The sequence below is a fragment of the Porites lutea genome, chromosome 11, assembly GCF_958299795.1.
Source record: "Porites lutea chromosome 11, jaPorLute2.1, whole genome shotgun sequence".
Classification (NCBI taxonomy): Eukaryota; Metazoa; Cnidaria; class Anthozoa; order Scleractinia; family Poritidae; genus Porites; species Porites lutea.
Window position 1 is genome coordinate 2621487 of NC_133211.1, and position 15810 is coordinate 2637296.

Consider the following 15810-nt stretch of genomic DNA (forward strand, 5'->3'; position numbering starts at 1 on the left):
GTGAAATGCGGTTAACATACTTTCATTGTATGATGTTATGACTTCCCGGGCTTGCCCTACAGCAGTATCAAATTATGTTGTAAAATGAGCCACTTTCCGTTATAACGAGAAAGTTATAAGAAAGTTCCGAGATAACGAGTGGTCTGATTTCCTCCTTTTAACATCTGGAGTCCGGCAAGGGTCAATTTTGGGGCTTTACTGTTCTTGCTTTTTATCAATGATATGCCTAATGTAATTTCAAAAGAAACATCGTTACCCCTCTGATGACTCAAAGTGTTTTCGCTTAATTCTTGGGCGGGATGACGGCGACAAATTGCAGGATGACTTGAATAAGTTATTCCAATGGTCTCGTATCTGGGAAATGGAGTTTAATGCCAAAAGTGTAAGGTTTTAAGGGTGGCTCGTATAAGATCAATCGATGATAGGGACTATTACCTTGGTTGGATTAAGTTAGACCGGGTTGATGTTGAGAAAGACCTTGGGGGTTTTGGTTGGCCACAATTTAAGCTGGAATAATCACGTTGATCTTATCTCCTCGCAAGCTCAAAAATATGCTTAATGTCCTTTACCGAACATACAGGGACATAAATGATATTAGTACAAAGAAATTACTTTATGTTTCTTGGGTTCGTTCGCGCCTTGAATATTGCTATTGTCTCATACTAAACGAAACATCAACAATTTGGAACAAGTTCAACGCAGGGCTACAAGATTCATTCTTGGAATGGATTATTCTGAGTACGAGCGCCTTAGTAAGTTAAATTTATTAATTTTGAATTATCGCAGAGAAATCGATGATTTAGTTTTTTTAGTGTCTTATGAATACAGTTTGTAAGTTAAACATTTTCGATTATATATCGTTTCGTTCTTGTAGCAAACCGCTTAGGAATGTTGATCATTTAACGCTTGATGTCCCTTTCAGCAGGATTGAACGTCGTTAAGAATTCTTTTTTTGTTCGGATCTATCGCCTGTTGAATGAATTACCTCTTATTATAAGAGAGTCAAATTCCCTTTCAATTTTTCTTAAGAATTTGATGGCCTTTTATTGTGATAAGTTTTATGTAGATTTTTTTCTAATTTTACATGGTACTTTGCTCAATCGTTGGGCTATTTATGGTAATTTTTTATCGATTTTGTTTATCCCGTGTCTTCTGTAATTTTTTGATAATACTTTTTCAAATAACTTTTCAGGTAATTTTATTACTTAATTAATTCTCTAGATCTATTTATGACGTAATAATAGGTGGCTTATTTTTTAGGAGTCTTGTACTCTGTCTTGAACCTACCTCAGATGAGCGATTGATTGATTTAATTGTCAACTGAAACTTGATTAAATTAAGTTATAAAACACATGGTTAACGCTTCAACGTGTACTGTTGAGTTATGGATGGACTTGGGAGACGTCTTCATGGTCTTGGGAGGACTGCTAAGCTCACAAGAACTCGAGTTATAGTTTATTGACATCATCAGCGTGCTTAATGGGAATTTTTAACATAACAAAAGTAAAGCGCGCGCTCTGATTTGTTTATTACCCATTTACTATGGCGACGAAAGATAGCGCGCGCCCAAAGCCGTTTTGTCACTTCTACGTGACTTTCTATTATCCATGGTGACTCGCTTTGTTGTTTCATCATAGTTTACAAAGGTTTTTGTCCTAAAACTGAAAACAGTTTTACAAAGACCGTTAAAGATTACGTAAAAGGTTTTGTAATCATCATTGAGACGGACAACTACTTATTCACTCAGCAAACCGATATTTTTTGAAAGAGAAGAATTTGCAATGAATGATTTACATACGCCATAGCCCTAGCTGAACAGAACTCACGTCATTCTCCTACAAACTGTAAGAAAAATTAAAAGTTGTTTTCTTTTGATTATGTTATAAAACAACACTATTGAGTTATAGTTGCACTTGGGAGGATTGCTAGGCACTCAAGGAGCTAGAGTCGCACTAGGCTATCGCGACTTGGAACACACCGTTTAACAAGATCTGTCTTGGAATGAAGATCGGTCAGCAGTTCAAGTCTTTTGTCATCAACCATCCAGCCAGTTCCCTGTATTCACTGATCGCAGATAGCAAATACCGAGCAACTTCACTGGGCCGCAACCATGGAAGAAGCTCATTGGGTCTAAGGCCTGGTTACAACGCAACTATAACAAGGAAGGTTTCAACGTAGTTGGTATCCACAAGGCCTGGTCTAAAGCAAGGATTGGTATCCTTGGAAACAACGAGAACGAATGCAGCAATTGTGACTCCAGGATTGGGTTTGGCACTGGAGGCGACCACGATGACTCCAACACGTGTGGCAACGACGCTTCTCATGGACCAGATAGTGGCGACCGGCACATTGAAGCCATGGGATACGTCTTGGTCCAATGAGTGCTGTAATAAGCGGAAACAGCCTTCAAAGGGCCTTTAAATGTAAATGAAAAACTGCTGATGTGTAATACATGCTTTTATAAATCTAGAACAGAAGACGTAAATAAAATAAACAAACTTGGGTCTACAAGGGCAAAAAACTCTTTCACTGATTAATGTGTACTGGCGTAAAATTTAGACGATCTTAGGTTACGAAAATGGAGGTTTATGAAAATGGCGGTTTTCAAACACGCTCTCGAAATTTTGAAGTGGAAAACCTGAGCTTCCATGACTTCGAAATGGTAACAATGAATATGTTTTTTGGTAGCGATGCAACCAAATAGCATGCATTCCAAAACAAGGACGATTGGTTTAATGGCCCTGAAGTTCTAAACAAAAAAAATTCAGTTCAGTCACCGCCGTTTTTGACTGGTCAAACACAGTGTTGACATCTATGCAATAAGTACAATCGTTTTGTTATTATAAAAGCCAAGCATATTCTAATATTTACGAAAAACTCTTTAATTATTTGGGAGTAACTTTAACAAGAGCAAAAGAATGTTGTGCTTAAAGACATGCGCTGCATCTGTATAAATTTTGACCGTAGCAGACGTCTGTTTACTGCCGGTGCCTTCCATTGTTTTTTTACTTATAAAGATAGAACCAAAAAAATTTAGAAATCGATGAAAGACTAAACGTATGAGAAATACGGTTGTGTTTAATGCTAGTCGTGAATTATTTTGTACTCATTCCTTTGGTTAGATAAGGCCGTTGAGCTATGGTATGTTTTCTTTTTGCTGCAATTGAGAGTTTCTCGAATGATGCTATTGCTTGCTATTTGATCACTACACGGATGACTGGCTAAGGAGATATCCGCGCGATGGTTACCGCCTTTGCGGATTAATAAAGTAAAAGTAAAAGGAGACTTTAGACATTAGCGTTCGGGGGCGGGGTAGGGAAGGTAGGGAAAGTAGAGCTCTCGTTTCCCTCCCCCCCTCCCACCCCCGAACGCCAGTGTCCCTGGGAGCTTGCTCGTGTGCGAGACAGATATTAGAGACGAAGACAAACCAAGGAAGAGAACGATTTAGTATTGCGGAACTCTTTTATAATATTATAATAATATTTAATACTTATATTGCGCTTTTTCTATAAAAATACTCAAAAGCGCATTACAATATTATTAATAACTAAATTAAAACCAGTAAAATTACCCGGTAAAATTACAATATTACAATATTAAAATTACAATATTAAAAAAATAAAAATAATAAAAATAAAAAATAAATAAATAAATAATCTAACTAAAAGCCTTTTTAAATAAATAGCCTTTTTAAATAAATGGGAATTATAGGTTGTTTTCTCCTCGTTTTTAGACGTTTAAAACAAAGCAGAACAGATATTTGGAGAGAAAGTCTATGTTACGACTAAATGTAATTTCTGACGATTTATAGACATGGGAACGCATTAGTCAGATTTAGAGGCGAGCGGGGGCTCGTGGGATAGTTTCGGACTATTTATGTTTTTGCGCGATGATTTGTGGCATTCTACGTCAGTCGTCGTCGTATTTGCTTTCATTTTGGTTTTGCAAAATTTCTTTCTTATAGTTTATATTTTTATCTGTTGAGATCTTTATGTTGGAAACAACAGTAAGTATGCAAAACTTTGGGGGAAATCAAGGTGTATTATGGGCTAACGGGGCTATGTGGAAATGGTCATTATGAGAACAGTTTGGACTATGCGCACTGATTTAGAAATTTAATTGGCATTTTTACCCACAGTTATTGCAAAGAATAGGTTCCTGTGGATAACTATCACATTGAATTCATGCAATTCATGTGTTATTTGCTGTTAAACTATGCGGGATTCTTCCACTTAGCAGTAGACCTGCACCGTTCTAAACCTCTTATTTCAATGGTTCCCTTTAATCTGCACTTCCATTATTTTCAGGGATAGGGGCATTGTTATGTGACAATCCCTATTGTTTTCCCAGCTAATCAAAAACAATCTTTCAAATAGGCACGGGATCGCTTCCACTTAGGCACCTCTTCACCGACAACGATGAAGTAACCTTGTTCAAATGCCCCTCCCCCCCGGTATGATAAGGGTGCATTGGATGTCAAAATTGTATTTTTATACTCTCCTTTGCTTTACATTTAAGATTAGTGTACAATTGTCCCACTTTTTATTAGTCGATTAACCCTGCTATCGACAACTGATTAAGCTGGGACTGAAACAATAAGAACTATATTTCTTGAAAGAGTACGTGAAGTGTTTGGTCATGGTTATATCTTTTCTGTGAGGTGAAGGCGAAGACGTATCTTTGGTATAGCAGCACGTGTTACTGTAGTCGATGATGAAATCTGCTCAGATCGACTCATGTTTGTAACTGATTTTTTTCTCTTCATCAGTAACTAAAGGTTTTTTTTCTCTTCTGTTCAGTTAATATATCCACTGAAGTAAAGTTTTTATTTTGTGTGAATGGTGTATGTCTTTAGGTGGTGGACCAAATTTTGCTTCAGATATAACTGGGTCAGCGTGAAAAATGTTTTCCACTTTCATTTGTTATCTTGTAACATTCGCTCAGTTGACACAAGATTGACAAAAATAATCTACAGCTGCATTATTCCAAATAAAACAGTACAGAAAAGCGTAGTTATCAGTGAAACCGTCTTTATGGCCTCGAGCAAGATTTTATTTCATCTCAGTCAGTGTTACAAAATCTCTAATTCTAGATTTACTTTTAAACCGCTAATAAACAACAATCAACAGTTTCTTATTTGCATTTTAAGGCCGTTTAAAGGCTGTTTTTGCGTAGTACAGCACTTATTGAACCAAGATGTATCCCATTGCTTTGATGTGTTGGTCACCATTATCTCCACCAGAAACAGCTTCGTTACCACACGTGTTCGACTCATTGTGGTTTCCTCCAGTGCCGAAACCGATACGGGAGTCACAGCTGCTGCAGTCGTTCTCGTTGTTTCCAAGGATACCAATCCTTGCTTTAGACAATTCCTTGCGGATAGTACTAATTACGTTGAATCCTTCCTTGTTACAGTTGGGTTGCAAAGAGGCCCGAGAGCCAATGAGCTTCTTCCACGTGTTACGGCCCAGTGAAGTAGCTCGGTATTTGCCATCTGCGATCAGTGAATACAGGGATCTGGCTTGATGGTTGATGACAACAGACTTGAACTGATGACCTATCTTCATTCCAAGACAGATCTTGTCAAACGGTGTGTTCCAATAAGTCGGTAACTTGGTCTCGTGAGTGTCCAACCCAGTCTTCCCTCCTGGAAGGTTGAAGTCGACTTTGTTGCTCCACAGTTTAGAATTGTAATGGAAGGTTTTCTGGGTGCATTTGAAAAAGAAAAAGAAATGCCATTTACATAAAGTGCTACCGCTTTGCTCTTTTATCTGTTCGACAAATATGGTACAGTCGCATCTTGGTGTTTACTAATCTTGTCCTCAGATATTATTCTCTTAGTACCTTGTCTGGTACTAGTACAGTGAATTGATACATCATTGAGCTGACACTTTTCAAACGTACACGTACTATATTTACTTTTTTCTACTTCCGTTGGACACTTGACTTGCACTGAAAGTCTACCTTCAGTGTATAGTGGCAGTTAGGTGGTAAGACTGAAAGGTTCTCTGATTAAATTAATAAAAAAGAACATCATATAGGTTATTCAGATAACGTACTACATGTATCGCTTTTCTCCTTTACAATTTGCCAAATATAATATCAGCATCTTGGTCTTCACTGAATTGATAAATCATCGTGCTAAAAGTTATCAAACCTACACTTACTAGATCCACTATTACCCTGTATGTTGACCTTAATAATAGTCTGAATTTAAGTGGCAGACAGACAGAGCTGCTTGTGATAACATTGAACTTTTAATACCTTCGAGCCATCGATCTTCATTACCAGCGTCCATCCTCCTCCTCCGCATGCGTCTAGCCCATGCTTGGCCATGTGACAATATACGGGAATCTTCGCAGATCCAACGTTCAGGAGGTACTGTTTGTTTCCTTTAGACCTGGTTAAAAAAATAAAACTTCATTGGTTCACCTCATTCTGAAGTAATTACCTCATTCGGGGTGATAGAAAGGCTGACTTAGGAAGGGCCCCAAAGAAATTGAGGAGAAAGTCTTTCATATCAAGTGGACAACCTAAGTGGAAATCAAAGAATATCGAGTGAAGCTGTAATTGCTGACTTTGTCGATAAGCAGAACTCTTCTTTAGCGTCTATATTTTTTCCCCTTGTCTATATTGTCACCAGTCTTGGGCGTCGCTCCCAATTAAATTATAAATTACTTAATCCTACCAAGTTAGTGATTCTTATACTGTCCTTCATCTTGAACGTTTTGTTAATTGCTAGTGCTTTCTTTTTTCCTGTTTTTTTTTTTCTCACAAACGTAGTGATCATTATTTGAGTTTATTTTACCATTTCTGGACCAATGTTTGCTTTTTGTACTCTACAATCATCCTTACTATAGGCCAAGATTGGTTCAGTGTTTATGATTTTCAAAACCCTGATTTTGTTCACCTAATTTAGCTTATATTCTTTTCAACTTTGTGGTGTCAAAATAAAGGAGCATAAAACCAAAAAAGTATAATTTTTACAGTTTTGATGCATTCGGTACACACTTCCTTTCTTTTCTACATTAATTTACGGTTATTTTGCTCAGAAACTTTCGTTTTTGTGTAACCGATTTTCGTCATCATTCAGTGATATAAACCTTGTGCAGATGAGTCCAAACATGTCTGGATCCTTTGTCCTTTGTGGTTCTGAATTCTCTTCGTTCTTTTCAATAACGCAAAAGTACACGTCATCTTTTTCTCTTGTCTATAGGGAGTTTGTGGGTTGTGAGTGGAAGCCGATTTTGGCGATATTTTTTTTTGGCGTAACTCTGTGTTTACTGCGAAAATGAGGTGTATTAGTGTATCTTTAGCCTTCTTTACTTACAGGTTCTTGTCATAAATCTCCTTGCACGTTGAGGCTGTTGAGAATAAGACAATGATATTAGCCATATCGTACGGGGAACTTTAAAAGTGAAGCCAATTTTTGCCGTTGATTCAAGACTCGTGTACGGTACTAAAGACGGCAAATAGAGCCCTATCTCAATAATACCGTGGCGCAACGTTTTACTTTATTTTTCGCATTTTCGGCTAGTTCCGCGTTAGATTGTTTGTGTCTTACTACAATTTTGAGAAGAGAAACATCCAAAAAAGTAAAAACTTTCGAAGAAGTATTTCAGAATGTCTTTGTTTTTGGGAAGTTGAATTATCTTACATTACATTTCCTTTTCAAGGTGTTATTAGTTTAATTACATAATAAATAAGTAGCTTCTCTGTGTGTTAGAATGGAATATATAAATTCTTAAATTACCTGCATAAGGAGAAGGCTGTAGCAGTTTAATTAGCTGATCGAGCTTTTCATCGAGTTTCTTGATATCATCGCTAGTTACAGCGCCCTGTCCAATGTACTGATTGCATACAACTGGCTCACCATGCCCTTTTTTTGTTGTCTTAGTCCCATTCGCCGCGCATTCCGCGAAAATCACAAGGAAAGCTACAAAAAGCAAAATTCTCATTGCGGTAGCCTGCAAATTGGTGAAGTGCAAGTGTTTCTTGAACAGAATGACTCATGCTGTAAGAGGATGTCTAAATTTATTGACCTGAGATTTGGCTTGTGGAGAGACTAGAACATTTTCCAGTCGGATTATTAAGTAAATAGTTGCCATTTGAGACATTTTTGCCGGAGAAAACTTTTGTGGTGCTATGTAAAATACTGATAAAAATTTTGTGGAAAGATAGGTGTAAAGACATTTAATAGAAATCAGAGTGCGCCAACGGAACCCCGTTAATCGCGTCTTTTGCTTATTATTTCCGCCCTGCTATTAAATTTTCCTTTAAAATATTAGCTGCATTATCAAAGGCGAGTAAGTAAATTTTCGTGAATAACTGCAGAGCTTCAAGTTTATTTCTAGTTGTTCAACGGAAAAATCGACGACAAAAAGTAGAAACTCTTACATTGAAACAGCAGGAGTTGTATTCACTGCGTAATACTATGAAGTTAATTCTGAAATAATTATACTAAAAGGCTATAATTATAGTTGTCTGCGTTTATTATTTGCAAACTTTGAGGTGCTATTGTTCCTACGGCAGTTGAGACCTCGACTCTTTACTTTCGTAACTACAACGTCATTCTTCCTCGACTAATTTTCTTCCTAAGTTTTCTAGCCTTTGCAAATGTCTTAGTTACTGTTCAGCAATCTCTTCCAAGTACCAACCCTGGGTATGATATCTTGTCTGGAAAGATTCTCGAATGTCGTGAGACTTGTAAGAGACACTGACAATGAAGAACTCAATCGAAATGACATTCCATGATAACACGTGGTGAGACAAAATACTGTTTATTTTTTAGGGTATTTGCATTTTAATTTTTCACAGCATAAACCTTGAACATTTTGAGGCCTTGAGCTTAAGGTTGGACGTTTAATCAGTTTAGTACTGTCTGTTGTCTGTTTTAGTACTAATCATGTTTTATTGTTGAATTAACTTTATTGTACAGTGGAACCTCGTTATAACGAAGGACCAAAGGGTCGTTATATCAAGGTTCTTTTTCATGTATTTTACTATTACTGGGTAAAGAAAATCGTTTGTTAAACCGAAGACTTCGTAATATAGAGGTTCGACTGTAAAAATATTTTATCAACGTGTCGAAACCCTATTTGGCCGATTCCTTCCCCTGTTGTGTGACAGGTCAATTTTCGGCTGAAGCTTTTTTAAAAATCTTTTTTTATCACTTTCAAGCTTAATGAGCAGTTATGCTGAAATAAGCGCATGCACTTGTCGCTTGGCTTCTAGAAATTGTAAGACAACCATCCGGCAAACGCGCTTTTAAAAGCTATCTCTGTTTTCCTCAGACAGATCAAAACGTTTTTCTAATCGGAAGTAAGTTATTATTGTAAAGTTGGACCTAAATGGCTTGAAATTGTATTGTAAATAAGAAGGTGATTTTGCAAGTTTAATATTCCAATCATGAATAAATTTGAAATCAGTTTAATTGCTTTTTACTATCAGACACCTTTCTTGAAGACCTTAACTTTTCTTTTTGTTCTTTGTGTATTAAAACTTTGTTTGAACCGAAACAATCGCTTTTTTCTCGTCAAATTTCATAACGAAGAACAGATAAGAAAAACAAATAAGACGTACAACAAGTTCCATTGCTTTTGCTTTTGAACATAATTGTTTCGACCATTCATTGATGCGAGATCTAAAAGGAGGAAAGAAAGACAGAGACCAACTCTAGCTCTCCATTCTACCGAAGTGTTTGTCTTATTGAAGTGTAGTCGACCGTGAAATTAAATTAAATTACCTTTGATTCATATTTCATAGTTTCTAGGGACTGAAGACTTGTTTCGGTTCAGCGCCCCAAATTTTTGAAAGCGTCTTTTTTTCTGGAGATGCCAAAATTGATCTGTATGCTTCTTCATCTCATAATATGATTTCGGAACCCATTAAAATGATGGCTTTCCGGCTTGAGTTTTTTGTTCTGAATCGTTCGTTAACCCTCGCTTTGAGTTGCCGCCAAGAAGAGTCGAAAGTTTTCAGCCCAAAACTTGCTTTCCTCAAGTCTACAACAACGAGAACCATGTTAATGTAGAAAGCAAATGTATGATGTGGACTGAAAACCTTTGATATAAATTTGATCTGATGACCATTATACTTCAAAGGAATCCTCTCTAACTTGTAAGCTCTCCAGTGTATTTTTTATCACAACAGCGACAATTTTATTCTTTACTACTCCCCCCATGAGGTTAATCCTTGTTGGCTCCCACATTTGGGAGCCACGTGACCAGCCGCAACGAGGGTTATTTCTCGAGGCAAGGGAGGGAACTACGCTATTCCCAAGGTAGTAGAGTTGAAAACCCACGCAGAGAAAGTGCAAATGCAAAAAATTTACGTCACAAACGAGGTTTGGTGGTGAAATTTACTCGTCTGACGTAATCATGCGTAAGGGCTATTGTTTACGATGGTCTGTCCACCAGAGGCATTTTCTTTGTAAAATTCGGTGTATTAAAAGTACGGTCATGAATCTGTACCTGATTTTTAGTATGGAGCAGCTAATGATGTCAGGAGTTGGCATAGCTGAAAGAACGTTACCTTTTTTGCCCTGTTGCTTTTTTAGCGATTGTGACTGAGCTAAAACTTGTGCTAAGCTTTTTCATCCTCAGGATAACAATGTGGTTATTCCCACCGTAGAGATCCAAGTCCCCATGAAGAGAAAATCCTTAAATAACAATGACCGAGACCAGGTTTTATGAGCCCGCGAGATTGAGCACTCCAGTCGAAGCCTTCTTTTTACTAAAACCGCTGGACGCCAACCTGGTTGAGGTCATTGTTATCTAAGGTACTGCTAGTAATTCGCTTCATGTCCAACTAGTTTAACGTTGACTTAGCCGACCTGCCAATGATTGCATTCATAGTGGAGGATTACGACGCTGACATTTTGTTAAGTCATGAAACTGAGAGTTTTTTGTTCGGAAATCAGTCTTTGTTTTCTTCAGAAATGACACCGTAGATGGCCCAAAATTAAACGGCAGGATTTTTGACGCCTTTGCTTTAAGTTATACAATGTGAGTAAGGTTTCTTTTTCGAGGCCCCTCATCACCAACAACGACGAAGCAACCTGGCTCCACCCCCCTCCCTTTTATGACAGGGGTAGATTGAAAGTCAAAATTATAATTTTATACTCTCGTTTGCATTTGAGATTAGGGTGCAGTTGTCTTACCTTTTATTAGTGGATTAGGTCTGCTATCGACATAAAAAGACCTAACTGCTTAAGCTGGGATTGAAACAATAAGAACCGTTTTTCTTGAAAGAGTATGTGAAGTGTTTGGTCATGGTTATCTTTTCTGTGAGGTGAAGGCAAAGACGTATCTTTGGTATAGCAGCACGTGTTAAGTAGTCCATGATGCAGTTTTCTCATATCGGCTCATGATTGTAACTGAGTTTTTTCTCCATCATCTTCATTTTGTTGTTTACTATCCATTGAAGTAAAATTTGTATTTTATGTGAATGGAGTACGTTTTTGGGAGGTGGACCAAATTTTGCTTCAAATATAACTGAGTTAGCGTGAAAAATGTTTGCCGCTCTCGTTATTTATCTTGTAACGTTCCCTTAGTTGACACAAGATTGACAAAAATAATCTACAACTGCATTAATCCAAATAAAACAGTACAGAAAAGCGTAGTTATCAGCGAAACCGTCTTTATGGCCTCAAGCAAGGTTTTATTTCATCGCAGTCAGTGTTACAAAATCTTTAATTCTAGATTTACTTTTAAACCGCTGATAAACAATAATCAATAGTGTCTTAGTTGTATTTTAAGGCCATTTAAAAGCTGTTTCTGCGTATTACAGCTTTTATTGGACTAAGATGTATCCCATCGCTTTGATGTGCTGGTCGCCATTATCTCCACCATGAGTAGCTTGGTTACCACACGTGTTGGAGTCATCATTGTACCCTCCAGTGCCAAACCCGATTCTGGAGTCACAAGAGCTACAGATATTTGGAGTGTTGGCAACGATACCAATTCTCGCTTTAGAGCCGTTGGCATCGGTGCATAGTACGTTGAATCCTTCCTTGTTACAGTAGGGCTGTAACGAGGCCCGAGACCCAATGAGCTTCTTCCACGTGTTGCGGCCCAGTGAAGTAGCTTGGTATTTGCCATCTGCAATCAGTGAATACAGTGATCTGGCTTGATGATTGATGACAACAGACTTGAACTGCTGGCCGACCTTCATTCCAAGACAGATCTTGTTAAACGGTGTGTTCCAATAAGTCGGTAACTTGGTCTCGTGAGTGTCCAACCCAGTCTTCCCTCCTGGAAGATTGAAGTCGACTTTGTTGCTCCACAGTTTAGAATTGTAGTGAAAGGTTCCCTAAGAACATTTGAGAAAAACAAAAAAAATCTTGTAAGTTATTCTGATAACGTACTATCGCCTTGCTGTTTTATAATTTGACAAATATAATATCAGCATTTTGGTCTTCACTGAATTGATAAATCATCGAGCTAATAGTTATCTAACCTACACTTACTGGATCCACTATAACCTTGTGTGTTGACCTTAATTAATGGTCTGAATTTAAGTGACAGACAGAGCAAAATCATGGTCTTATCACTGAATTGATAAATCATCGAACCAACAGTTATCAAACCGACACTTACTAGATTCCCTTCGCCATGTACGTTGACCTTAATAGTGCGGATGTAAGTGGTGACAGACAGAGCTGCTTGTGAGAACATTTAACTTTTAATACCTTTGAACCATCGATCTTCATGACCAGCGTCCATCCACCTCCTCCGCATGCATCAAGCCCATGCTTGGTCATGTGACAATATACGGGAATCTTTGCAGATCCAACGTTCAAGAGGTACTCTTTGTTTCCTTTAGACCTGGTTAAAAAAAATAAAACTTCATTGGTTTACCTCATTCTGAAGTAATTGCCTCATTCAGGGTGATAGAAAGGACAACCTAAGTAAAAATCTAAGAAAATCGAGCGACGCTGTAATTGCAGACGTTGTCGATAAGCAGAACTCTTCTTTAGCGTCTCAATTTTTCTCCCCTTGTTTATATTGTCACCAGTTTTGGGCGTCGGTCCTAATTAAATGATAAATTACTCAATCCTATTAAGTTAGTGATTCATATACTGTCTTTCATCTTGAGCGTTTTGTTAATTGTCAGTGCTTTCTTTTTTCCAGATTTTTTTTGTCACAAAATTACTGATCGTTATTTGAGTTTATTTTACCATTTCTGGACCAATGTTTGCTTTTTGTACTCTACAATCACCTTACTGTAGGCCAAGATTGGTTCATTGTTTTTATGATTTTCAAAAGCCTGATTTTGTTCACATCATTTAGCTTATATTCTTTTCAACTTTGTGGGTTCAAAATGAAAGAGCATAAAACCAAAAAAGAATAATTTTTACAGTTTTGATTCATTCGTTACACACTTCTTTTCTTTTCTATATTAATTTATTTTCTATATTAATTAACGGTTATTTTGCTGAGAAACTTTCGTTTTTGTGTAACCGATTTTCGTCATCATTCAGTGATATAAGCCGCATGTGAAGATGAGTCCAAACATGTTTGGATCCTTTGTCCTTTGTGTGTCTGAATTCTCTTCGCTCTTTTAAATAACGCTGAAGTACACGTCATTTTTTACTATTGTCCGTAGGGAGCTTGTGGGTTGTTAGTGGAAGCCGATTTTGGCGATATTTTTTTCTGGCATAACTCTGTGTTTACGACGAAAAAAAGGTGTATTGGTGTATCTTTAGCCTTCTTTGCTTACAGGTTCTTGTCATAAATCTCCTTGCACGTTGAAGCTGTTGAGAATAACAAAATGATATTAGCCATACCGTACAGGGAACTTTAAAACTGAAGCCAATTTTTGCCGTTGATTCAAGACTCGTGTACGGTACAGAAGACGACAAATAGAACCCTCTCTCAATAATACCGTGAGCACTGAGTTTTACTTCATTTTTCGCAATTTCGGCTAGTTCCGCGTTAAATTGTTTGTGTCTTACTATATTTTTAAGAAGAGAAACATCAAGGACAAGAAAAAAAATTTCTTTGTGTTTGGTGAAATTGAGTTATGTTACATTACATTTCATCTTAAAGGTGTTATTAGTTTAATCACATCTGTGTGTTAGAACGGAATATAAAAATTCTTAAATTACCTGCATAAGGAGAAGGCTGTAGCAGTTTTATTAGCTGATCGAGCTTTTCATCGAGTTTCTTGATCGCATCGCTAGTTACAGCGCCCTGTCCAATGTACTGATTGCATACAACTGGCTCACCATGCCCTTTTTTTGTTGTCTTAGTCCCATTCGCCGCGCATTCCGCGAAAATCACAAGGAAGGCTACAAAAAGCAAAAATCTCATTGCGGTAGCCTGACAAATTAGGAAAGTGCAATATTTCTCCAAAGTTTTCTTGAACAGAATGACTCGTGCTGTAAGTGGATGTCTAAATTTATTGACCTGAGATTTGGCTTTTAGAGAGACTAGAAAATTTTCCAGTCGGATTATTAAGTAAATAGTTGCCATCTGAGACATTTTTGCCGGAGAAAACTTTTGTGGTGCTATGTAAAATAGTGATAAAAATTTTGTGGAAAGAAAGGTGTAAAGACATTTAGTAGAACTCAGAGTGCGCTAACGGAAGCCCGTTCATCGCGTCTTTTGCTGATTATTTCAGCCCTGCTGTTAAATTTTGCTTTAAAACATTAGCTGCATGGTCAAAGGCGAGTGAAGTTTATTTCTAGTTGTTCAACGGAAAAATCGACGACAAAAAGTAGAAACTCTTACATTGAAACAGCAGGAATTGTATTCACTGCGTATTACTATGAAGATAATTCTGAAATAATTATACTAAAAGGCTATAATTATAGTTGTCTGCGTTTATTATTTGCAAACTTTGAAATGATGTAGTTCCTACGGCAGTTGAGACCGCGACTCTGTACTTTCGTAACTACAACGTCATTCTTCCTCGACTAATTTTCTTCCTAAGTTTTCTAGCCTTTGCAAATGTCTTAGTTACTCTTCAGCAATCTCTTCAAAGTAGCAACCCTGGGTATGATATCTTGTCTTGAAAGACTCTCGAATGTCGTGAGACTTATAAGAGACATTGACAACGAAGAACTCCACCGAAATGACATTCCATGATAACACGTGGTGAGACAAAATACTGTTTATTTTTAGGGTATTTGCATTTTACTTTTTCACAGTATAAACTTTGAACATTTTGAGGCCTTGAGCTTAAGGTTGGACGTTTAATCAGTTTAGTACTGACTGTACTTAGTACTTATCATGCTTTATTTTTCAAAAAACTTTAACTTTATTTTACAGTGGAACCTCGTTATAACGAAGGACCAAGGGACTGACAAAATTTGTTCGCCTTAACGCGGTTTCGTTACACCAAGGTTCTTTTTCATATATTTTGCTATTACTGGGTAAGGGAACTCGTTCGTTTAGCGGAGGACTTCGTAATATAGGTGTTTGACTGTAGAAGTATTTTATCAACGTGTCGAAACCCTATTTTGCCGATTCCTTCCCCTGTTGTGTGACAAAACAAAAGTCAATTTTCAGCTGAAGCTTTTTTAAAATCTTTTTTATTTTTATTTTCAAGCTTAATCAGTAGTTATGCTGAAAGAAACGCATACACTTGGTCGCTCGGGCTCAAGAAATATTATTGTAAGACGTCCTTTAAAAGCTAAGAATTTGCTGTGTTTGCCTCAGACAGGGCGAAACGTTTTTTTAATCGGAAGTTATTGTAGGAAAGTTAGACCTAAATGGCTTGAAATTGTACTGTAAATAAGGAAGTTGATTTTGCGAGTTGAATATTCTAATCATGAATAAATTTGAAATTAGTTGATGCTATCAG

General features: G+C 37.2%; 3 protein-coding genes across 4 annotated transcripts in view; 1 reads left to right on the top strand and 2 right to left on the bottom strand.

Moving 5' to 3' along the window:
- LOC140952386 (2-(3-amino-3-carboxypropyl)histidine synthase subunit 1-like) overlaps window positions 1-15810 on the top strand; it is an 85052-nt gene that overhangs the window by 58324 nt on the left and 10918 nt on the right. The gene's annotated exons all lie outside the window — the stretch shown is intronic.
- Window positions 5031-7983, bottom strand: LOC140952624 (uncharacterized skeletal organic matrix protein 5-like). The gene is made up of 4 exons (XM_073402057.1): window positions 7754-7983; window positions 7331-7364; window positions 6265-6400; window positions 5031-5705 (listed from the first exon to the last, which is right to left on the bottom strand). The coding sequence occupies exons 1-4, from the start codon at window positions 7956-7958 to the stop codon at window positions 5184-5186; spliced, it is 897 nt and encodes a 298-aa protein (XP_073258158.1). The 5' UTR covers window positions 7959-7983; the 3' UTR covers window positions 5031-5183.
- On the bottom strand, window positions 11747-14364 carry LOC140951802 (uncharacterized skeletal organic matrix protein 5-like). Its single transcript, XM_073401152.1, has 4 exons — window positions 14111-14364; window positions 13723-13756; window positions 12692-12827; window positions 11747-12312 (listed from the first exon to the last, which is right to left on the bottom strand). The coding sequence occupies exons 1-4, from the start codon at window positions 14313-14315 to the stop codon at window positions 11794-11796; spliced, it is 894 nt and encodes a 297-aa protein (XP_073257253.1). The 5' UTR covers window positions 14316-14364; the 3' UTR covers window positions 11747-11793.

What these genes read in the sequence shown, in the direction of transcription:
- LOC140952624 (XM_073402057.1), bottom strand. Translation starts at nt 7,958, where the DNA reads ATGAGAATTTTGCTTTTTGTAGCTTTCCTTGTGATTTTCGCGGAATGC. An exon ending in GAGATTTATGACAAGAACCT is followed by an intron (nt 6,401 to 7,330) that starts GTAAGTAAAGAA and finishes TTTTTTAACCAG; the next exon opens with GTCTAAAGGAAACAAACAGT. An exon ending in TGAAGATCGATGGCTCGAAG is followed by an intron (nt 5,706 to 6,264) that starts GTATTAAAAGTT and finishes AAATGCACCCAG; the next exon opens with AAAACCTTCCATTACAATTC.
- LOC140951802 (XM_073401152.1), bottom strand. Translation starts at nt 14,315, where the DNA reads ATGAGATTTTTGCTTTTTGTAGCCTTCCTTGTGATTTTCGCGGAATGC. An exon ending in ACAGCCTTCTCCTTATGCAG is followed by an intron (nt 13,757 to 14,110) that starts GTAATTTAAGAA and finishes TATTCTCAACAG; the next exon opens with CTTCAACGTGCAAGGAGATT. An exon ending in TGAAGATCGATGGTTCAAAG is followed by an intron (nt 12,313 to 12,691) that starts GTATTAAAAGTT and finishes AAATGTTCTTAG; the next exon opens with GGAACCTTTCACTACAATTC.